Here is a 23721-nt window from a genome sequence, read left to right as displayed (position 1 = left end):
GTAAGCTTATAAAATAAATTCGGTATGGGGGAAACACCATAAAAGAATGAAAGGGTCGTCATTAAAGCAAACAGGAATCTACTTCCCTCAGAAATGTTTCAAGAAAATATGGCCCCTTGGAAAAATTTTCCTTGAACTTTGAACCTCATATCTGAGTGCAGCCATGGGATCCAGGATGCAGCCATAGAGCCCTGGAGGTCAAGGTGGCTAAGGTCTGGTGAATTAGACATGAATGTGTAGAGTGATCTAGGGGTTATGGTCTGGGGTTAGTCCTCAGTCTAATTATATCCTCTGCAGCTAGGTAGCAGGCAGCCAAACCTATGCATCAATGTGTTCACCTTGGTCTGGGGTAGGAGCAAAGTGGGAAGGCCTGGGCTCTCTGGAATAAGGTCTCTACCTTTTAAACAGACCTGTGAGGCCAGGAAGTCTTTTGTAAGAGAAGTGTGCAACATTTACCATTTAGCGATGGAGAAAGAGTTATTGCTGCTGTTTTCAGAGTAGGCCTACATTGAGTGATGAGGTCTGCTGTTGACTCTACTGTGACATTTAGAGAGCTCATTGACATTCATCCACCGACAGGTCTTCTAATGAACCTTCAGTCCTCATCAATCGCTTATGTTTTCCTTTGTTGTTCCTTCCCGTTCCTCGTTTGGTCTTGCTCGTTAATGCAAGGTCGTAGTCTGAATACTACATGTGTTGCAGTCCAAGATGAAAACTATATTAAAGTGATACAAAGTAATGCCACAAGGCCCTAATACATTCATAAGTATTCTCTGGGAAGTTATGTTTTGATATTGCTCATTAGGAAATATTTACTTTGCTGCAGATTAATTCCAAAGAAAATACCAGAGCTAGATCTGTCCTCAGTTTTCATTTGCTGTCAAGCTAATTATTAATTACAGTCACACTGCTATGGGAAGATCACGTTTCCTTAGCATGGAATTAATAATGGTAAAGAGCAGGTCTTAGAGCTGTAATGTTCCAGACAGTCTTCTACCCTTGTTTGTCACTTTAGAGAGCGTCCGGAGGCACTCCGTTTATTAACTTTTAATTGCAAGAGAGCAAGACTTGAGATCTGATAAAACACTTCCTTCCAAATTGCTAAACATTTCTCTTTGGAGCAGCCAAAGACAAGGAAGGGCAATCAGCTATGTTGAGTTCTGACTTGCCTTTGAAAATCTTTTTTTTTCAGAGGCAAAAATTACATTTTCCATGAAAGCTTGTTGATTATTATTCTACGGCTGGTCCAGCCTTGCTGGAGTCATGGTGTCATGGTGTGCCTCGCAGCATGACATTGGAAGGAGAAAATCAAGTTATATCTAACTGTTCACAGATAGTTTGCTTCCCAGTGTCCTCCTGTTACTGCTTGGAGCTCACCTCTTTTCTTATGTCTAGTTTTTCATCCTGTGGTGAAATGATTGAGTGTCTGTTCAGCGTGACCCTTTGTTATTTTTACCTTACAATCCACCTCATCATCCTGTCATTTCTTTGTCCTCAGAAAAATGGACTTCTCCAGTCAGAGGAGGGAGCCGGTGAATTATTTGACTTGAACACACCTTCGGGAGTGTAGGTCATTCACTAGATTTCTCCAATAGTGTTGGACCAAACAATGCAGCTCTGCACCGTAGGGTCTTCTTAGCATGACATCTTAGTGATGTGTCTCTCTACTGAAGTGCCTCAATTTTCAACTTTAAAAAGATTCAGTCATACGTTTATTCTATTACATTGCAATTTCTATTTTATGAAGGATAACTTTAAAACAGTGATAGACAAAGGAAATAAAAGCTCAACATTTGAATGAAAATGTGTCCTTCAAATGTTTTGTCTCACTCAAGGAACTGTATTGAAATCTCGACACTGAACTGAAGGGCAACTTCATGAGGAGCATTGTGTTTTGATAATAAGACACAAACATGAAGCAGTATTTGTCCCTATGTCTCCTGTAGTTCAACCCACTGAATCCCACGTGTGCTTTACTGAATCAAGCATTTCAAAATAGATGCACTGTATGAAAACAGAAGGGACACAAAGTGAATGCCTTATTGAAGAAGCACAAGGGCGAGAATGCAAGTTGATTGGCTTTCAGTAGCAGTCACGACGATAGCAGCATTTCTATCGCAACCACTTTTACCGCTCCAACTAATTCATGAAACGGGTTTTACTCCCAGCTCTCTCTTTCTCCCTTTCTCTATATGATGCTACATGACTGTGCATGACAAAAATGCAAAGTCTTGAAAGAAAATGTTGAAACACCTCATTTATCAGTTTAAGTGTACTAGTGTTCTGTATGTAACTAATTTATCTCTCACAAAAGTCAATTTGGCTCTAGCCAAGCATCGCCGCTCAAGTAGGGCCAGAGAAGAACCCCTGATCAGCAGTCATTTTGTTAGAAATATGTCTCTACCATTTACATTATTCGGCTCACACTACCCTGAATTACATTGAAGTACATTACTGACTTGTCTGAGATCTAAGACAAAGTGAGACCATCTATGATATCAGTGACTCTATGAACAGCTGTATGTTAATACCAACAGATTGCAGGTAGGGTATATTTTGGGGTTTGAGTGAGTTTTAATAGGCAAGGGTACTTTTTCAAACACACACACAGCTGTGTTTTTGAAATATTTTAAATTCCATATATGTTCACTAATAAACTATTATCAAAAATGTTTATTGACTGAAAGAAATCTAGAACTGGAGGAGGTGAGAGATTGATTGACACACTGCAAGGAACAAATAATTTCCATAACATTTCATTGGAGCCTGCTTTTACATTTCATGCAAAATGACAGCGACATAGCTACTCACAAATAAACACACACACACGAACACGTTAGTGCCCTCCCAATCTGTGGAGAGCAGCTTTGGAGCTGCACATCGTTGCTCTGTGACGGAGGCGTCTCTGCACGCTGCTGACAAGTCTGGCATCTCACCACTCCTCCCATGTCTCCAGAAAACCTCCCCATCCTTGTCTTCACTCTCCCTGTGTGGGTCAGCACAGAAGGCACGCACGCACACTCGCTCACACACACACACACACACACAGTCAAACCTTGACTCACATTAATCCCTGATTATCTGTCGTCTCATAAGGATAGGGTCCACTGTGATACTTTGGATAGGCATCATTCATGCACACATTTTAAAATTAAAAAAAGAAAGTAAAACTAACACAGATGGTATTACCAGAGAGGGAGAGATAGAGACAGTCTGTGTGAGCCAGAATCTTGTGGCCTACAAACAGGTGTATGGTGACAGCAATTGAATAGGCCTGTGTTTTGGGCCAGTGAGCCACATATGTCTCTTGTCTTCCACCTACGATGGATAGTTCTTTTCGGCCTTCTCTTTTGTGATCTATCGATCACAACCTCTGCAAGCTGCCACGGCGCCGTCACATTGGGGTGACAGGCTGCTGGCGCGAGCATTCCGCCAAAACCGACCAGGCAAGCCAACCCATTTTTGTTCCAGACACCTCGGCAGAAGCACAGCACTGTGCACGCTGCATTTCCAGTCCCCCCCTTGCTTTCCCATTCCCCCATCTCAGAGCTCCTTCTGAGGTTACCCCTCTCATTCACTCACCTTCAAATTGCCTTTTCAACCAAATCTCCTGCTCCTGTATGGCTGTGTATAGGACTACATGCTGCATGGAGAATTTTCCCCAGCCTGGGTCTGGCTGTTTACAACTCAGGTTGTCCACCATCAGCAGAGCCCCAATGGTAATAGACTGGCTTTACTTCTCCCCCAGTCATGGCGCCATCAAGGTGTTTTCTCAGACCAGGCTAATCCCAGAGGTTCTGAGGTATTGAAATGTCTTCCAGGACACAGGGCAGGTTTATACTCAAGGTTTATTCAGACAAGCCCTGACCATGACAGACTTACTGGCCCACACGGTTTGCTTAATTACACATCCATACTGTATGCCTCAGTCTCATTTATAGATAGTTTTGATTATTCACTAAAAGTAAATGATCTCACTAAAACACAATCAATCGGACCTGACTTCTTCTCTCCAGCCTGCTCTGAGTTTTGCGGTAAAATATGGCTCTGAGCTCTGGATTGGGCAAAAACATGAAACAACCCCTGGTGTTATCTCTCTCAGGAAGGGGCGATGCAATTCCATTAAACTCCAGTGCTCCTTTAATGAACTTCAATGGAATCTCTTATCTGAGGCGGAGGGCTGGGCTAATGTAAGACTGTGTGTCCCCTCAAAACAGACCTAATAGTCTCACTCCCTGAAAAATGTTGCTTGGAGCATAAATATGTGAAATTACCTGGTACACCTCGGATGGCCATGAAAAAGTGACAGACAGGCACACAATAACCCTCCAGATAATCATTAAAGTTGAGAAAAAGTAATAAGCAAAGTACATTTAGAGGTAAAATGTTAATACATGCTTGAAATCCCTCCTCGTGAGCAGTAAGGAAAAACAGGGAAACTAACAGTATGAGACAAGTAATCTACTCATTTAAAGAAAACCCACAGAATATCTCTTCCACTCCCTATCTCAGACAACAAGAGGATGTTTTTTGCTCTCCAACCTAGTTGAGAAACTATTGAACAGTGTGTGTGTTTGAATGTGTGTGGAAGTGTGTGGTGTGAGATTGCATTATACTCTCCCAGAGAAAAGTGGGGAAAGAGAAAGGATTTCAATGAGCCAGCTGGTAATTAAAGAGGAGCGATCAATCCGAGCCGCTGACCGGCTCGTGAGAAATCCTTTGCGGGGCCACAGTAAAGGGCTAATTTGGAACCATTAGGGGCTGCCGAGTTTGCAAACAGGCCTGTAATGATGATGACTGGCGGGGTTCCAGGCCTTTGTGCGGTTGTCAGACCGGCCCGCAAGAGGGACGGTGGTGGTGGAGAGATGACTTAACAGAAGCCCTGTATGGAGAGAGTGAGAGAGAGAGGGAACTGGAATTACACCTCCTATTATAACTGTCCTGGGAGTTACACTCTGACTCAGAATAGGCTACTCTTTAATGTTGCTTCATTGTCCAATGTAGAAAGTCCACTGTAGAATGTACAGTCGTAGATCAATGACATGTGATGTACATAAGTTGAGGTAAACTACCTGTCCGTTGTTTGGTCAGGCAGTACTTACAGTACGTCTGAGTGAGCCTTTTATTTTGTGAGGGGATTGCCCCTGCGTCCCTAAATGGGGAACCCACAGTAGAAGATTGAGGTGTGCAGATGGAGAGCATGCCACCTGTGCCAATCACTTAGCAAAGAGGTGACACTGGCTCTCATTCTACTCAGAGATCCTCTGTGTCATCCTTGTGACAGACATCAGACACATGGTGGAAATGAAAAAAGCCCTGTCGGAGGCAGCCAAGCGTGTCTTTCTCCTCTTTGTCTGTTTTCCATCCAGCCTTGACACATCGCCGCCTGTCTCCCAGAGCAGAGCACACGACTTGAAAGCGTAACGACAATCTGTGTGCGCTGCCATGGACCTCTGCGTATGGAGTTTTCCATGTATTACATCTTAACCTTCACTACAGCGGCACTTAGGTCCTCTCTGAGGGAAACCTTATGGATGGTTTAAAGGCTAAACTATTATAAGTTTTACAGGTCAAGATGGGTAAATAATGTCTCTAGGAGATGGGTTGGAAATAGCCTTTAAACTATTACACTTCTTCACATTCTACATCGCATCACTTCCTGGCTGTACTGTACCTACTGGGCACAGACATCAATTCAATGTCTATTCTACATTGGACCAACGTGATTTCATTGAAATTACGTGGGTACAACGTTGATTCAACCAGTGTGCGCCCAGTGGGTATGTTGTTTCTGGAAGCCTTGAGATGTCATGTTCTACGGTAGAACGTCAACACATTCTACTTATATTAGTTCACAGCCATTGCTCTTCCTTGATGCCCTGGTATTGTGACTGGAGTGGTGACAGTCAATACCAGCCTGAATCCACAACCCACTTACTCCATCTTTAATATGCATGTCTGCGCTGTGGTCAGTCACATAGTGTTAGGCTCTCAGAGAACTCCAAATGGAGCAGTTTTTCCTCTCAATTGGCCCCTTCAGAAGATGGGAGCCTTGCATACCTCAAACAACTTGACAGTTAATTAATGTTTCAGCAGCATTGAGTGAGCACTGACAGCAAGCCAATAACACTGGATCTCTAGAAGCAACTGTCATCTCTCCATCTCTGCTCCTCACTATTATTAATATTTTCATAAACAAATGAGATGGTTGGTTGGCCAGTATGCAAGCTGATCAGACAGGGCTTCTCTCATTCTGGTGACAAATGAGGATAAAGCTTGCTTCCAATCTTATACCACTATATTACCATACCACAATGTATGTCCATTGGTTCAGATACACAAATATCTTTGTCTTCTAAGTAAGACCTAGCATTTCAATATTCCACAAACTTGTGTAACTTTACATCCTGAAGAACACCAGGTCAAAAAGTCATGAAATAACTGCAATATTTTCTGTACAAATGAAACGTTGCACACTATATCACTGTTGCCAGAGGCATTTGAAGAGGCAGGAATGTGTCAATGGTTCTGGTCTAGAAACAGGTTGGAGAATTTCCTGGGAGCTGAGTCACAAGGTTCAGCCGGACTCAACTGGCGAAGCAGAAAAGCAGCCCATTTCCCCAGCGCTCCCCTGTTGCACAATCTCACACGTTGTCAAATCAAATCAAAGTTTATTTGTCAAGTGCGCTGAATACAGCAGCTGTAGACCTTACAGTGAAATGCTTACTTACGGCTCTAACAAATAGTGCAAAAAAGGTATTAGGTGAACAATGGGAAGGTAAAGAAATAAAACAACAGTAAAAAGACAGGCTATATACAGTAGTGAGGCTATAAAAGTAGCAAGGCTACATACAGGCGCCGGTTACCAACCCAGACTGACCATCTCAAATAGACAGAAGTCTTCCATTTGGCAGACCAATCTGAACTCCTCTCGCGGCATGTCCTGCCCACCCATTATCTCAGCCAATCATGGCAATTGGAAAGGTTGCTGACTTTTTCTGTGACTTAACCAACAAGGATTGTAATTTAACAATTGTATTCGTATTTACAGATGGCATACAAGTTTGTTATTAAGGCACATGAAAGTTCACAAGTTTCAGAAAGCATTTCTGCCAAAAAACGCATTTAGATTTTTTTTAAATTATAATAAATGTTAAAGTGGCTCTTTTGTGAAGTTGTGACTTGAGACATATGCCTAGTGTATGTCTAAAGTTTTAGACTGATCCAATGAACTATTGCATTTCAGTAAAAAAATGTTTTTCATCAAGACTGCCCAAATGTGCCTAATTTGTTTATTAATAACTTTTCATGTTCAAAATTGTACACTCTCCTCAAACAATAGCATCGTATTCCTTTACTGTAATAGCTACTGTAAATTGGACAGTGCAGTTAGACATCTGATAATGTCAGAAATATTAAATTCTATGTCCTTGAAAATGTTCTTGTTACTTACAACCTCATGCTAATTGCATTAGCCTACGTTAGCTCAACCGTCCCGTGGAAGGGACACCGATCCGGAAGTTCCATATAGCTTAGTAGAACCCCCATTATCCATAAAATCATTCAGCACTGTAACACTCTATCCAGAGTTCCCCATTTTTCATACCAACCCTTGGCTGTTTGACAGAAGACCCCCGCCACCCTCTCTCTCCGACCCTCTCACCCTCGCAGGCGAATATGCCAGCTGCTTGTAGCCTTTGATTTCATGATGCCCCAGATCTGCACTGTAATGAGTGTGCAGGCCAATCAATAATTCACTGGAGTTGAATAGAAAGTGGGTGATCAGCATGTGTGTAGAAAGCAGAATGTAATCAGTGCCAATCAGGGGCCTGCATTCTGCATCCACCATGATCTTCCTATATCTGTCTTTTTTCCAGTGAATGACGACTGACTGCCATTTCCTGGCAAACTGTCAATTCTATTCAAAGTTTTGATTGCCCCAATTGCCTCCATGGATGGACATGTGAAAGTCATGATTAAATTGCAGCAGTGTCTGTATCATCCGTTCACATTGTCAGTAACAGCACAAAGCTGAACTATGCTTTGAATTTCTGAGGCAGCTTATTCTCATTCCACTGTTGCTTACAAGCCACACACATGACGTGACCAAAATCTGCCCAATACTCCTCTGACATCACTGCATCAGTGAACATGGACACAAGATATTTCAATTTCACAGGACAGAAAAGGAAAACAAAACTGAAACCACTCACCTCGCCTGTCTCTCACAAAGCTGTATTGTATTTGAAGAAATATCTCTGTCCTTGCCTCGTACAGGTATTATTTAAAAAGAGCGAACAGGCAGTTTTACACATAGTCACACAGCTGCAGACCTCACCTTATATGAACCTTCTTATGTCCAAGACATACTGTATCTTCTATCAATCCAATGGATGAGTCTGAGGCTTGGCAAATACCTTTATCAGTGAACATATGACTCTCTGACTTGAAAACAACAGTTGTTGTTGTATACAAGTATAGGCCATTACATGTTTATAACATAGCTAGAACACAATGCTCTTCTCTTTTCCCTCCAGTGCCTCCTGAAGACCCAGTGATCCGTGGTGGTCCGGTGGTGAGCCTGAGAGCAGGAGATCCCCTAAACCTGACCTGCCACGCTGACAACGCCAAGCCAGCAGCATCCATCATCTGGATCCGCAATGGAGAGGTCCTCAATGGAGCCATGTACTCCAAGGTAAGCATCGAGGTGTGTAATACACAGTTTGTTTTTTAAGGTTGGAGGTAGGTTTAGGGTTTTTGAGGGTGAAGTGGCTTTAGACAGTTACCCATTCCTATAGATAGAAAGCAAAAGCCCTCATTCATTATTACCGGAAAAGTGAACCAAACACTATTTTCCTCCATGTAATAGGTTATGTCACTCATCAAATTCCAGTTGACGTTTGTCAATCCTTTCCTTGAAGTTTGTTGTGAATAGCCACTAAGGGATCATGACTGGCGCAGTGGTCTAAGACACTGCATCTCAGTGCAAGAGGCATCACTGCAGTACCTGGTTCAAATCCAAACTGCATCACATCTGGCTGTGATTGGGATTCCCATAGGGAGGCCTACAATTTTCCCAGTGTTGTCTGTGTTTCGCTGGAGTAGGTCATCATTGTGAATAAGAATGTGTTCTTAATTGAGTTTCCTAGTTAAATAAAGGTAAAATAAAGAGCACTAGCCAACTGTGATGGGTGATTACTTGTGCCATCTGTAAACTGTGTCTCAGCATTCAGCCAAGTTTGATTGGAATAAAATCTCCTGAAAATCCAAGGTCTTCCCTGGGATATCTAAAGGATGTTTGTCCTCTTCGCCCAGCTAATGCTTCTACTCAATCAAGCAGATGGTGGACGATAAGAATGGAAGTTGCTGTCTCCTAGGTGCCCTGCTTCTCTCTTTTCAGTGGCAGGGTCCATAAAGAGATCAGTTCAGTCACTTCTCTGTTGGACAAGCCGTCCCTGATCCCTGCCAACCAACCCTAGCCTTCAACTCAACCGTCATTCCACCACACGTAATGCCACACAACACTGCCATCGGACCTCTCTGGCACTTCAATGACACAAACTCGCAGGCTAAACTTGTAATGAACCCCACTGTGTAAATTTCCATATAAACGAGGAGAGTGAGCGGGCACCAACTCTTTCTGCGCTGTCTCATCCCATTATCAACTTTTTCCAAAGAGCAGATAAATTCTATTGATTGGGCTGGGATACGGCACAAGCAATTTGAATAAAACGATTGCCGGAGGTGGCGTTTGCTAATAGTAGGGGGATAGCGAGCTTCCTGCCTGCACTTCCTCTTTCTGAAACAGCAGCAGCAGCGATGTGGGGACATTGTAGCCCAGCTGATAGATGGCAGCAGCAGCTGAGCCATGCAGTCTCTAGACACAGCCCTGCTTCATATCACTACCATTAAAAAATAAATGTGTTCAATTAGTAGCGGATGATTGTCTCCTGAAAAATTGAGCTTTTGAGAGGATAATTGGCCGTCCTGCCTCGCCCCACGCCTCGCTCCACACCCCACAGATGATGGGAGGTAATGTGGCCAGATGTGCCAGAGTGAGATGGGAGTTTCCTGATGATGGCTTCCCAGGATGGCTTTGACCCCCATAGGTCTCAGCATCCCCTCCCTCAATATCCAAATGGATCAATTATCTACCATGTATCTTTCATTAAGGTGTTACTTTGTGGTAAGTTATTGGACTTGATATGATCTTACTGTATGAAGCAGTTATTAACAACATCTGGTTATACTGCATGTGAATGTGATTGAGTACGGGCTTGACCTGGTACCTATGGATGACCATTGCTGTACTCGTTGCATACGTTGTGAGGAGGTCTAGTAGAAGCTTCAGATGGTGGAACCATCTGAATTTGAGAACAAGGTCTCATATATCTCATATCTCATATCACTCACTACTGTATGTTTCTCTGGATAAGAGTGTCTGCTAAATGACTAAAATGTATAATGTAAATGTAAATCCAAACCACATTTCAGTCAGCTCCTCATGGATGGACTGACGAAAAACATAAGGGGTATAACAGTAGGAACAGCCACAGGGATGAGGGAATCTATTGCTCTGTGAAACATTCAAATGCATGACACAAAAAAGGAAGTTCTGCTTATCGTCCCTCTCTTCCTCCACAGATAAGTTTCCCTGCTCATTCCTCCCCTACTCCCCCACAAACCTTCAAAGACGCTTCTTTATCTGTCTTTCAATTTCATTATTTTCCTCCCAACCTTCATCTCAGCAAAGTTTTCTGTATAATTAGAGAGATTTCCTTTTAAAAGGTAATGCTCACCACCAAGTGAGGCGGGGGGAAATCATCCCGGGGAAAAGAAGCTAATTAACTTTAGAGAGTGTACTATACATGTCACATTTTTCACATTCGAGAGACAGAGTTCCCAGTAGTTGATCTGCATTTTAATCTATAATACCCCTTATTTTTTCCAGTATTTCTATATTACTCGCTACATTTAACCTGTTTCAAATCATTAAAAAACGATCAGTCTCTCTCTCTCTTCCATTGTTTTTCTCTCTTGTCAATGTAATTAACCTCACTGGCTTTGTCCAAGATACATTTAAACTAGGCCTTAGGTGCACTAAAAGAGTAAGATAATTAACATTGTTAAACAGAATTGAAGAAAATATCTGACTTTCAGGTAGTAGGATTAGATAAGTTAATCAAATAAGACCTCTTTAACCCCATGACCAGAACAATTATGTAAATATATTATTTTCTCTTTTGTAGAAATAGGTATTACAAAGCTTTTGCAAAATATCTTAATCCTAAGTGAAATTAATATCCAGTATTGAGATTTGAAAAGAGCTTCTGATGTGGTCTGCAATTAAAAAAATGCTAATTTAATTTAACCTGGAGCTACGTTTCAAGTTTGGACATATCAAAGGCTCGTTAGATTAACAGCAGAATATTAATGTCAGTCAAATTATTAGACATCCCTCTGAGCCTCCCTTCATATTCCCTTTCACTGGGATTCTAACCTAAACTAATCAAGGAATTTCAGACATGCCTGCAAGGTGAAAACTGTCCATCTTTTATTTGTATAAGCCTTCCTGTTAATTGTAATAAACAGAAAAACAATTTGTGTAAAGTTTAGGTAAAAACAATATACAGCCTGTCAGAATTAGATTATTTACTACAAAACTTGCAGGTGTTCCTGAAAAATCAAAAAGCTCCATATTTATCAGTAGAAATGTAATCAGCATTATCACTATACTATAGGTTCTCCCATATTCACTCAATGTGACTTTCTACTGTCTCTGCCCCCTTATCCCATATCTTGAAGAGCAACTTTCACTTTCTCATTCTCCATTTTTCAGTTACTTTCTTAACTTGGGAAAGGTATTCTCCTCACATGCTCCAGGCAGTGATATGAGAAATCATCAATTTGTAATCCGGGCTATTTTAAAACAGCTAGTGCTTGGGTGTTGAGTTCTATGCTGTAGCTGGGCCTGTACAAGATGAATGACTTCAGACAGGTCCAGAGCTATGAGAGAAACAATCCTGATGGTGTCAGAAAGGATATTACATTGACACATCCCACTGCTGACAGCTAATATGTTCTGCTTTAGGGGTGAGTGCCAGGCCTTTTGTAGCCTGGTTAGATCTGAGACACTCTTCACAGAGTGTAACGGCAGTCGTAATCCTCTTCCTCGGACGAGGAGAGGCGAGACGGATCGGACCAATACGCAGAGTGGTTAGTTTCCATAGTGATTTAATAATTAACAAAAACAATATGCGATACAAAATAACTACCGTGACAGTCCTGTGTGGCGGAACACTGACACAAGAACAAACACCCACAAAACACACGTGAAACCCAGGCTGCCTTAGTATGATTCTCAATCAGGGACAACGATTGACAGCTGCATCTGATTGAGAATCGTACCCGGCCGAACACAAACATCCCAACATAGAAAATCACACATAGACAAACCCACCCAACTCACGCCCTGACCAACTAAATAAATACAAGACAAAAGAAAACAGGTCAGGAACGTGACACAGAGGCATTTCGTTTTAATGCAAATGCAGAAGAACAACATATGAATGTACAGTATCTTTACGCTATTTTGCGTATTCCTTACATACATATTATTTCACTCCAAGACAATAGTATTTTTTCTTGGCTAGGTACAGGTAACACTTGAGTAAATGAGGGATACAAATTATTTTGAAAGCAGGTGCTTCCACACAGGTGTAGTTCCTGAGTTAATTAAGCAATTAAACAATGTATAAAAATGCTGGGCAGGCCATTATTTCGGCCATTATGGCTATGCTCCCATAGGATGACAATGCCCCATCGACAGGGCATGAGTGGACACTGATTGGATTGATGAGCATGAAAATGATGTAAACCATATGCTATGGCCGTCTCAGTCACCAGATCTCAACCCAATTGAACACTTATCGGATATTCTGGAGCGGCGCCTGAGACAGTGTTTTTCACCACTATCAACAAAACACCAAATTATGGAATTTCTTGTAGAAGAATGGTGTCGCATCCATCCAATAGAGTTCCAGACGCTTGTAGAATCCATGCCAAGGTGCAAGGAAGCTGTTCTGTTTCGTGGTGGCCAAACGCCCCATTAAGACATTTTTGTAGTTTCCTGTATTTCTTAAGAAGACTTATAGTCGTTGACTGGAGAAAGCAGAAAAGTAAGATGATGAAAAGGCATACATGTACTATATGTAAAAACCTCCAAACGAATATAATGCCAGGTTCCTTAACACTTTAACATGCAGTCAGTGCGTGGCATATCTAGCTGGGTTTCTGCTATTATCTGCTATTATCCGGCAACCTGTCAATAGCTTTCATTGTGACATGCCTTAATATCTAAGGATTATTGTGGTTAAAATATATATGGTCACCTTTAGTGAACTTACAGAGATGATTATATACAAGGACTTGTGGAGAGCTGGTTTCAGAGGGTAGCTGTCAACTTTCCTCCCACGTGAGTCATAACCTTGGTTTGAAAAGTAAATAAAGTACATCCTCAAAGGAAGTTCTCATCAGAGCTCTTCATAATGCTGCTGTAAATAAAGGGTTTCATCACAACCTGTTCGTGAATCGTGAATAAACTGTGGAGAAATTGCAGAGGAGCATTTAGTTTTGCGGTTAAAGTGGGACACACACACACACACACACACACACACACACACACACGCACACACACACACACACACACACGCGCGCACACAAAGCATCAAAGGAGTTTATATAATGAAGAGCAACATGTCCTAACTTGGCCTTGCCTGATATGTCCTCTATAGCTGGACCTCGATAAGTGAAAATAAAACAGATTTCTTTGCTTATATCATAGTGTAGAACCGGCAGAGCCAAGAAAATAATATGATATTGGAAGAGATTCTACTTCTGAATCCCAGTAGTTTATTTGTAAAGCTAACCCAGGGGTTGTGGTAATGGACAGTATCTTTGTATAGAGCACCAATAGAGTATTATTTGAAGCAGTATCAGTCTTGACTTTGTGGTTGGCCACACAGTGCCCCTGGCATGGCCAATTTGTTCTGGTGGGTGAGCGTGCACTGTGGCATGGTGGTTACAGGGCTCCCACAGTCCTCCCTGAGCACCAGTCAAGGCAGAATTGTACCGGGCGGCCTCCAGATGGCTCTCACAATGCGAGTAGGGCTGCAGCTCAGAGGATGAGCAGTGAAAAGAAGATTGATTTCCTTTGTGGTGTATGACAAGCCATGCACCAGAGCACAACTCTCCAGTCACACAAAAGAGGGTCAGAAACAGATTCCTTTTCTCGGATCAATCAGCCTTGGAGCAAGACTACAGGCTTGAGCATGCCAGGGCTTTATTTGTCTGTGTTGTCCACAGGGGCATCCAGGGCATTCAGGTAAATTGCTGCATTTGCGTTCCAGGCCTTGAGTTTAGATTTATGATGTTATTCAGAATGTTCCACTCTCTCCACTACCACGACATCGGTGAACTTTAAACTCTTTCCTTTTCTCTTTTCCTCTCAGACACTGCTTCGTGATGGAAGGAGGGAGAGTACGGTTAGCACCCTCTACCTGTCTGCATCCAACATCGAGACAGGCCAGCAGATCATCTGCCGAGCATCTAACAAGGCTGTGCCCAATGGCAAAGAGACCAGCGTCAACATCGACATCCAGCGTGAGTTTCCCCTCCTCTAAAGGCCTATAACCTGGTCCCTGACAAAACGTTAGTGTGCCCTAGGGTATTTCCCACCACAATATCAGCCCCTGACTCGATGGATAATATGTTTCTCTATGTTTACCATTTCTACTTGAAAGAGTAGGTATTTTGAGCACAAAGAGGTAATTTTGACAGTTGCAGTTATACACATCTAGATTCCTTTGAATAAGCTCTGATGCATATGCATATTGGTTTTGGGTTTGTATTTCTTGTGGGTTGGTAAGAGATCACAGTGTTGTTTCCAGTGATGAAATATCACTAGACCCGTCTGTCTTAAGTGAAAGGGATTTTTTTCTTGCTCCAACAATCTTTCCGTGGCATTATGCACATATCCCTGGCTCTTTTATTTCCTCTTCTATGCTATAAATCTTTATGACGAGAGCATGCACAATTCCTCTCCAAAATAGGAAAAGTAAGCCCAGCGTGTAAAACACATTGAGCTTCAATTGTCAGAGAATCTTTTTCGATCAAGAACTTGTCACAGTAGGAGTTTGATTCTGAACAAAGGGATTTCGCATCAGCCCCCTTCAACACCATTAAGTACAACTAATAAAGCAGAAAATGCTATTTAGAGGTCCATTACAAGTGACGGCTCCATTCTTTTCATTATGTACGCCACGAGAGGCGCATTCCGGCTCAATGCCAGCATGCAGGCGAATGGAGGCGCCGGGGTAAAAATGATTAACAGTTGTTGGTGTTTGCATCCCTCACAGTTTGTTCTAATGTTTTTGTCATGCAAAGTGAGAGGAAGTGTGGTGTGATTGTGTGAAACGGAGAGTAGCGAGGAGCTATGTTACGATGGCTCTTCCCTCCACGCTCCAAACTGGGTTCCTGTGGTTGTGACACAAGGCTTAACAAAGGGAAGGAGTAGTCCTGGAAAACGATCTTTGCAACTTGCAAAACTGGGGCTTCAACTACAGCTTTTCACAGGGTGAAGAACAAATGAGTGTGAGCAAGAGGAAATTGACTAGCATCATGTTGCGTCCCACTCACCTTCTGCCACTCTCCACCTCCACCTCCACTCTTGGCATGTGGACAGGTAGCGAGACTGGTGTTCCTCACCTCTGTCTCCGGTGCTCACGCTGAGATCCACACTAATTAAGCCGCACAAGAAATAAAAGGCACTTTAATTTATGTTTGAGTCATTGGTGCTGGGTAGCAATTTAATAACTTCCGATGCTGACTCATTTGATTATGGGGTTCATGCCTCGGCGACTGGATATGAAACTCTTAAAATACACTGTTGAAAATATCATTCAGAGGAAAATGAGAGCGATGAATACAAAGCTTGTGTGCAATGAAATACATATTAGGTGGATGGTGAAAGTTGGATGGTGGATGGTGAAAGTTTAAACACTTGCTAGAGCTTATAGAATTACATTCCAATGAGCATTTATAGACAGCCTAAAGACCACTTGAGTGTGAATACAGACAATTCATTTTCTAGTAGAGGAAGTGTGCAAAGAGAGGTATCCGTCTGGTTTCTTACTGCTACAAGAGAAAACGGGTGTTGAATGAATAAATGATGGAGCGATTGGCTAGGTAGAGAGAGGTAGACATGCACTCTCTTTCCCCCCAAACCTCCCATTGACAGAGTAGTCACCACAGAGGTCCTGTTCACCTCTCTACAGGGGTGCAGTGTGTAGGACAGGGGGCAGTAAATATTGATGAGAGACAGCTGTCTGCTCACAGAACAGGGAGGTACCTGGGGGAGTGAAATAGTGGAGAAAGAACTTAAATAAATACATTTCCAGACCTTTCACACCGAAATAGACACATACAGAAATGTAATACTATGTCAAGACATTTTGCAGGAGGATGCAAATTCAACTTTTTTAGGGGGGGGGGGGGGGGGTACCACCAGATCACCCAGTACCACCAGATCAAGCTAAGAGAATACATGACCATGTTCCCTTCAACTCTTGAGGGTTGCTTTAAACCCTCCTCAAAGAAAATATTCCATTGGGCCACACACAACATTCAGGCCTGAATGGCTAACTTAATAGTACAGTTGCTGTGTTACTGAAACAAACTCAAGATGAAAAGCCTGGAATAACATACATTACAGCCATTTGTGTAGTCCATGTCAAGTACTAAGAAAAAAATCTATGCGTGTTGCCTTTGTATGTTGTATCTCATATGTTATGACTGGTTCCCAGGCCCCTCCAACAAAGGCTGGCAGGATCGATGCCAGTTCCAGGTGAATGAAGGCTATTAGTCCTCCCTAGGCTTTCATTTAGGCTAGATACAGTACATAGAGTCTTTGAGGTGCTGGTGAAGCAACTACACATCCACACACCATGTCCTATTTTAGTTAGTGTGCTCCCCCTGCATGGAATTCTCCCTGGAAAGCTGAGTATTTATCAAATAAAATCAAATTGTATTGGTCACATACACATGGTTAGCAGATGTTACTGCACGTGTAGTGAAATGCTTGTGCTTCTAGTTCTGACAGTGCAGCAATATCTAAGATGTAGTCTAACAATTCCACAACAACTACCTAATACACATAAATCTAATTTAGGTTGTGCTTTTGATTTATTTATCTATTTCAATGGAGGCCAGTTACAATGGGAGAGGAGAAGAGAGGATTGTGGTGGAGAGGGTTGATAGTTGTCACGTTCCTGACCTGTTTTCCTTTGTTTTGTATTCATTTTAGTTGGTCAGGGCGTGAGTTGGGTGGGTTTGTCTATGTTTGTATTTCTATGTGGGGTTTTGTGTTCGGCCTGGTATGATTCTCAATTAGAGACAGGTGTGTATTGTTTGTCTCTAATTGAGAGTCATACAAAGGCAGCCAGGGTTTCACTGGTGTTTTGTGGGTGTTTGTTCCTGTGTCCTCACAGGACAGTTGAAGGTTAGTCACGTTTGTTGTTTTGTAGTTTGTAGTGTCTTGTTTGCTGTTTGTTCATTAAAAGATGGCTTATTTCCCTCAATCCGCATCTTGGTCCTATCCATGCTCCTCCTCGTTAAAGGGGGAGAACAACATTGACTGCCTTTACAGAAACACCCACCACAACAGGACCAAGCGGATTGAGGAGAGAGAGAAGGAACTACAGCAATGGGGAAAAGAGGAATGGACTTGGGAGGAGATTCTGGACGGAGAAGGACCCTGGGCAGAGCCAGAGGAGTGTCGCCGCCCCAAAGCGGAGCTGGAGGCAGCAAAGGCGGAGAGGAGGTTTTATGAGGCAAAAGCAAGGCAGAGCGGCTGGAAGCCTGAGAGGCTCACCCAAAAATTTCTTGGGGGGGGGCTAAAGGGGAGTGTGGCGAAGCCGGGTTGGATACCTGAGCCAACTCCCCGGGCTTGCCGTGGAGTAAGAGGGCGTCGTACTGGTCAGACACCGTGTTATGCGGTAAAGCGCACGGTGTCCCCAGTACGCGTGCTTAGCCCAGTGCGGGCTATTCCACCTTGCCGCACTGGGAGGGCTAGGTTGGGCATCGAGCCGAGTGCCATGAAGCCGGCCCAACGTATCTGGTCTCCAGTACGTCTCCTCGGGCCGGTGTACATGGCACCAGCCTTACAGGTGGTGTCCCCGGTTCGCCTGCATAGCCCAGTGCGGGCTATTCCACCTCGCCGCACTGGCAGGGCTACGGGGTCCATTCAACCTGGTAAGGTTGGGGAGGCTCGGTGCTCAAGAGCACGTGTCCTCCTTCACGGTCCGGTATATCCGGCGCCACCTTCCCACCCCAGCTCAGTACCACCAGTGCCTACACCACGCACCAGGCTTCCAGTGCATCTCCAGAGCCCTGTTCCTCTTCCACGTACTCTCCCTATGGTGCGTGTCTCCAGCCCGGTGCCTCCAGTTCCGGCACCACGCACCAAGCCTCCTGTGCGTCTCCAGAGCCCTGGACGCACTGTTCCTTCTCCCCGCACTCGCCCTGAGGTGCGTGCCCTCAGCCCGGTACCTCCAGTTCCGGTACCACGCACCAGGCCTAGAGTGCGCCACGAGAGTCCAGTGTGCCCTGTTCCTGTTCCCCGCACTCGCCCTGAGGTGCGTGCCCTCAGCCCGGTACCTCCAATTCCGGTACCACGCACCAGGCCTATAGTGCGTCTCAGCCGGCCAGAGTCTGCCGTCTGCCCAGCGGTGCCTGAACGGCCCGTCTGCCTAGCTCCGTCTGAGCCATCTGTCTGCCCAGCGCCGTCTGAGCCATCTGTCTGCCCAGCGCCGTCTGAGCCATCTGTCTGCCCAGCGCCGTCTGAGCCATCTGTCTGCCCAGCGCCGTCTGAGCCATCTGTCTGCCCAGCGCCGTCTGAGCCATCTGTCTGCCCAGCGCCGTCTGAGCCATCTGTCTGCCCAGCGCCATCTGAGTCATCAGTCTGCCACGAGCCATTAGAGCCGCCCGTCTGTCCCGAGCCAGTAGAGCCGTCCGTCAGTCAGGAGCCGCTAGAGCCGTCCGTCAGTCAGGAGCCGCCAGAGACGCCCGCCAGTCAGGAGCTGCCAGAGACGCCCGCCAGTCAGGAGCTGCCAGAGACGCCCGCCAGTCAGGAGCTGCCAGAGACGCCCGCCAGTCAGGAGCTGCCAGAGACGCCCGCCAGTCAGGAGCTGCCAGAGACGCCCGCCAGTCAGGAGCTGCCAGAGACGCCCGCCAGTCAGGAGCTGCCAGAGACGCCCGCCAGTCAGGAGCTGCCAGAGACGCCCGCCAGTCAGGAGCTGCCAGAGACGTCCGACAGTCCGGAGCTGCCCTACAGTCCGGAGCTGCCCTACAGTCCGGAGCTGCCACTCAGCCCGGACCTGCCGGAGTCCCTCAGCCAGGACCTGCCGGAGTCCCTCAGCCAGGACCGGCCGCCCCTTATCCCGGTGCTGGTCCTTATCCCGGTGCTGCCCCTTGTTCCGGTGCTGCCCCTTGTCCCGGTGCTGCCCCTTATCCCGGTGCTGCCCCTTGTCCCGGTGCTGCCCCTTGTCCCGGTGCTGCCCCTTGTCCCGGTGCTGCCCCTTGTCCCGGTGCTGCCCCTTGTCCCGGTGCTGCCCCTTGTCCCGGTGCTGCCCCTTGTCCCGGTGCTGCCCCTTGTCCCGGTGCTGCCCCTTGTCCCGGTGCTGCCCCTTGTCCCGGTGCTGCCCCTTGTCCCGGTGCTGCCCCTTGTCCCGGTGCTGCCCCTTGTCCCGGTGCTGCCCCTTGTCCCGGTGCTGCCCCTTGTCCCGGTGCTGCCCCTTGTCCCGGTGCTGCCCCTTGTCCCGGTGCTGCCCCTTGTCCCGGTGCTGCCCCTTATCCCGGTGCTGCCCCTTATCCCGGTGCTGCCCCTTCATTTAGGTGGGGTTAGTGGGAGGGTGGTCATTGGGAGGGGGATAAAGAAGCGGGGATTGATTATGGTGGGGTGGGGACCTCGTCCACCGCCAGAGCCGCCACCGTGGACAGACGCCCACCCAGACCCTCCCCTAGACTTTGTGCTGGTGCGCCCGGAGTTCGCACCTTAAGGGGGGGGTTCTGTCACGTTCCTGACCTGTTTTCCTTTGTTTTGTATTCATTTTAGTTGGTCAGGGCGTGAGTTGGGTGGGTTTGTCTATGTTTGTATTTCTATGTGGGGTTTTGTGTTCGGCCTGGTATGATTCTCAATTAGAGACAGGTGTGTATTGTTTGTCTCTAATTGAGAGTCATACAAAGGCAGCCAGGGTTTCACTGGTGTTTTGTGGGTGTTTGTTCCTGTGTCCTCACAGGACAGTTGAAGGTTAGTCACGTTTGTTGTTTTGTAGTTTGTAGTGTCTTGTTTGCTGTTTGTTCATTAAAAGATGGCTTATTTCCCTCAATCCGCATCTTGGTCCTATCCATGCTCCTCCTCGTTAAAGGGGGAGAACAACATTGACTGCCTTTACAATAGTGATCTTCTGTCACAGATACAGAGTAATATTTTACGGTCATGAGAGGGCATGTGTCTGTGTGTGTGTTTCAGAGACGGGAAAGAAACAGAGAGTAAAAGAAAGAGAGATAAAAGAGAGAGAGAGAAAGATTGTCTTCAGTACCACAGTAGCCTAAGTACTGACAAGAGAGGAAATGTTTCTCTATGTTTAAATGCTATTGAGAAAGAGAGAAAATTTGTCTCTATGTTTAAATGCTATTGAGAAAGAGAGAAAATGTGTCTCTATGTTTAAATGCTATTGAGAAAGAGAGAAAATTTGTCTCTATGTTTAAATGCTATTGAGAAAGAGAGAAAATGTGTCTATGTTTAAATGCTATTGAGAAAGAGAGAAAATGTTTCTCTATGTTTAAATGCTATTGAGAAAGAGAGAAAATGTGTCTCTATGTTTAAATGCTATTGAGAAAGAGAGAAAATGTGTTTCTATGTTTAAATGCTATTGAGAAAGAGAGAAAATGTGTCTCTATGTTTAAATGCTATTGAGAAAGAGAGAAAATGTGTCTCTATGTTTAAATGCTATTGAGAAAGAGAGAAAATGTGTCTCTATGTTTAAATGCTATTGAGAAAGAGAGAAAATGTGTCTCTATGTTTAAATGCTATTGAGAAAGAGAGAAAATGTGTCTCTATGTTTAAATGCTATTGAGAAAGAGAGAACATGTTTCTCTATGTTTAAATGCTATTGAGAAAGAGAGGAAGGATGTGTGTGAGCATTTGTGTGCATGTGTCTCTACGTATTAATTTTAGTGATTGTCTCCGATCCCTTCATTAAAATTTGACTAATTGGTTCTATGTGATAATGTCAGTGTCACGTTCTGACTTTAGTTTCTTTTTTATGTCTTTGTGTTAGGTTGGTCAGGGCGTGAGTTGGGGGTGGGCAGTCTATGTTCTTTTTTCTAGGTTGTTTGTTTTCTATGTGTTTTGCCTGGTGTGGTTCCCAATCAGAGGCAGCTGTTTATTGTTGTCTCTGTTTGGGAGCCATATTTAGGTAGCCTGTTTTCCATTGTGTGTTGTGGGTGGTTGTTTCCTGTTTCAGTGTTTGCACCATACGGGACTGTTTCGGTTGTTTGTTCGTGTTTAGTTACTTTTGTTCTGTGTTCATTTTTATTTATTAAAAATCTATTATGGACACTTACCACGCTGCACATTGGTCCGATCCTTGCTACTCCTCAGACGAAGAGGAAATTCATTACAGTCAGCTACAACAAAAGTAATAAATGTTTTCGTAGATTTAACTCTGTGGATAACTTTTATTTTGGCCACCTTTCCCTTTTAAAGCCTTAACTCTCTGTCTGATTTTGAGTAATCTAAACATTACCCCAAAACTTTACTGCACAGCGTAAGCCTGTGTCAAATCCAATACATTTTTGGGCACTATTTCCCTTTATCATCACTTTAATGTGCTGGTGAATTACATTGGCCTCAGCATTTTCAGCTCAACACAAGTTCATACAGAGTTATCTGACCTGGAGGTTAAGCATATTAGTATCTAAACATGCAGATCGGCAGGAGGCAGGGTGAGTTCAGGACCATGGACAGAGTGCAGACTTTAGTTATGCGAGTGAGTACATTAGCTCACTGTAATTATTTGATAGCAGAGTTAGCCCTTGGTTCTCTCTTAACTACATCATGACTTTGGGCATTCTTTATATTGTGCTCTGTAGACTTTTTATAGGGTAGAGCAAAGCCTGAAAATCACATCCTCCAACTCTGAACCAAAGACACCATATAGCAAGCCTCATGATAATATCTTCTGGCTGGCTATGTGTTTATCTGTCTGTTGTGCTGCGTCCACCATGTGTGAACGGCATCCCCCACACACGGGGTGGGGTGAGGGTTAAGTCTAATGCATTTGCATTGCAAATAAGTCGAGCAGCGGCAAGGTAATGCCATTTGAGACTAATTAATAGAAAACATTCAGATGTGTGGTGGGGTAGGATTTGTGTTTGTTACCTAGCTCCACTTCATGCTCTCTTTGCCTAATCGAGCACATAATGACAAATTGATCTCGAAAAAAGAGAGGGAAACATGGGTTGGAATTATTTTTGGCCGCTAGTTCGAGTATAACAGAGGTGTAATGATTTTATCATAAGGATTACAATTGGGAGCAGTGGCTCAATCTGGATTCATTGTATTGTTACTTTCATGTAAGGTTTTGAATGGAAATCAGTAGCATCTGTACCATCACTCAACTAAGCTATGCCCACCAGCCTCAACTGTTTTCTCTTCAAACTTTTGAAAGTAAACCATGTGTCGGATCTACTGTTGAACCTTCCAGGTATACTTGAAAATGTAAAAAGCCCAAACATATGGCCTACAGTCGGAATAGCAAAACATATGCCTGCATTGTGTGAGTGGGTAAATAAATGCATGGTGTTGGCTTTGTGTGTTAGTCAAGCCGTGAACCTGCAGTTGTGTGCCCCCCTCCAGTAATACACTGGGCCAACCAGCAGGCAGCATCAATATCCGTATTGCTAGGGATATGCCACTGCCCTAGTTGTGAATAAACAGACTCCCCATCCTTCAGAACCAGCCGTTGCTCCTGGAGGCTTATCCTCATGGAGGAACAGCTGTGTACCCAAAGAGAGTTGAAATTGAGCTTTAAGAAAGGGAAGAAAGCAATTCACGTTGGCACCATCTCTGGGAAATCTAGAGAAGTTGGCTGATTGTTCAAAAACGCCATCTGCTCCTCTCTTTGAACTTCCGATCAAAAGCTGTCAGCAAACTACACTGTCTTTCCTCTTTTTTTAGCCATGCTGTTGTTGTCACCACCACTGCCATCATCACCAGCGCTGCTATTCCCAGCTCCCCTCCCACCATCTCCATTTCACTCTCACGATGAATCTGACTTAGCGGCCCTGCATTTTGATGGGCCTGTCACATGAAGCCTCAAAGGAGCTCACTCCCACTCATGCATTTATACATCAAAGTGACAAACAGACTTCTTTATTAAGTGGCTGTGTCTGTCTGCATGAGGGTCAGGGGGCGGCAAATTGGCATCCAGAGATCCCATCCCAGAGTCCCTCTCATCGGGCGTTTTGGCGGCCGTCACTCCCTTCCCCCTGTTCTCCAAGGACAGAGCTATCCAAGCAGAAGAGCCAAGTCGCTCGTCTTATTCACTTACAAAAGACATAATGGCATTATGCCTCAACGTCTCATAAGCGAGAGACACT

The 23721-nt window shown here is 44.5% G+C and overlaps 1 protein-coding gene across 9 annotated transcripts in view; it reads left to right on the top strand.

Moving 5' to 3' along the window:
• Positions 1–23721, top strand: part of LOC129831877 (kin of IRRE-like protein 3) — a 228562-nt gene that overhangs the window by 167334 nt on the left and 37507 nt on the right. For 6 of the 9 annotated variants that reach the window (XR_008755826.1, XM_055895418.1, XM_055895421.1 and 3 more), the window contains exons 4-5: positions 8538–8707; positions 14511–14661. Coding sequence is in view for 8 of the 9 variants with exons in the window: in XM_055895418.1 (XP_055751393.1) it covers positions 8538–8707; positions 14511–14661 (321 nt within the window). In the remaining variant the exon portion in view is untranslated. The remainder of the gene's footprint in view (positions 1–8537; positions 8708–14510; positions 14662–23721) is intronic. The other 3 variants (XM_055895415.1, XM_055895420.1, XM_055895417.1) reach the window with 1 other exon arrangement.

The sequence above is a fragment of the Salvelinus fontinalis genome, chromosome 33 (genome assembly GCF_029448725.1).
Source record: "Salvelinus fontinalis isolate EN_2023a chromosome 33, ASM2944872v1, whole genome shotgun sequence".
NCBI classification, from domain to species: domain Eukaryota; kingdom Metazoa; phylum Chordata; class Actinopteri; order Salmoniformes; family Salmonidae; genus Salvelinus; species Salvelinus fontinalis.
Note: the sequence above shows the minus strand (reverse complement) of the source record. Positions and strands in the feature narration are given on the sequence as shown.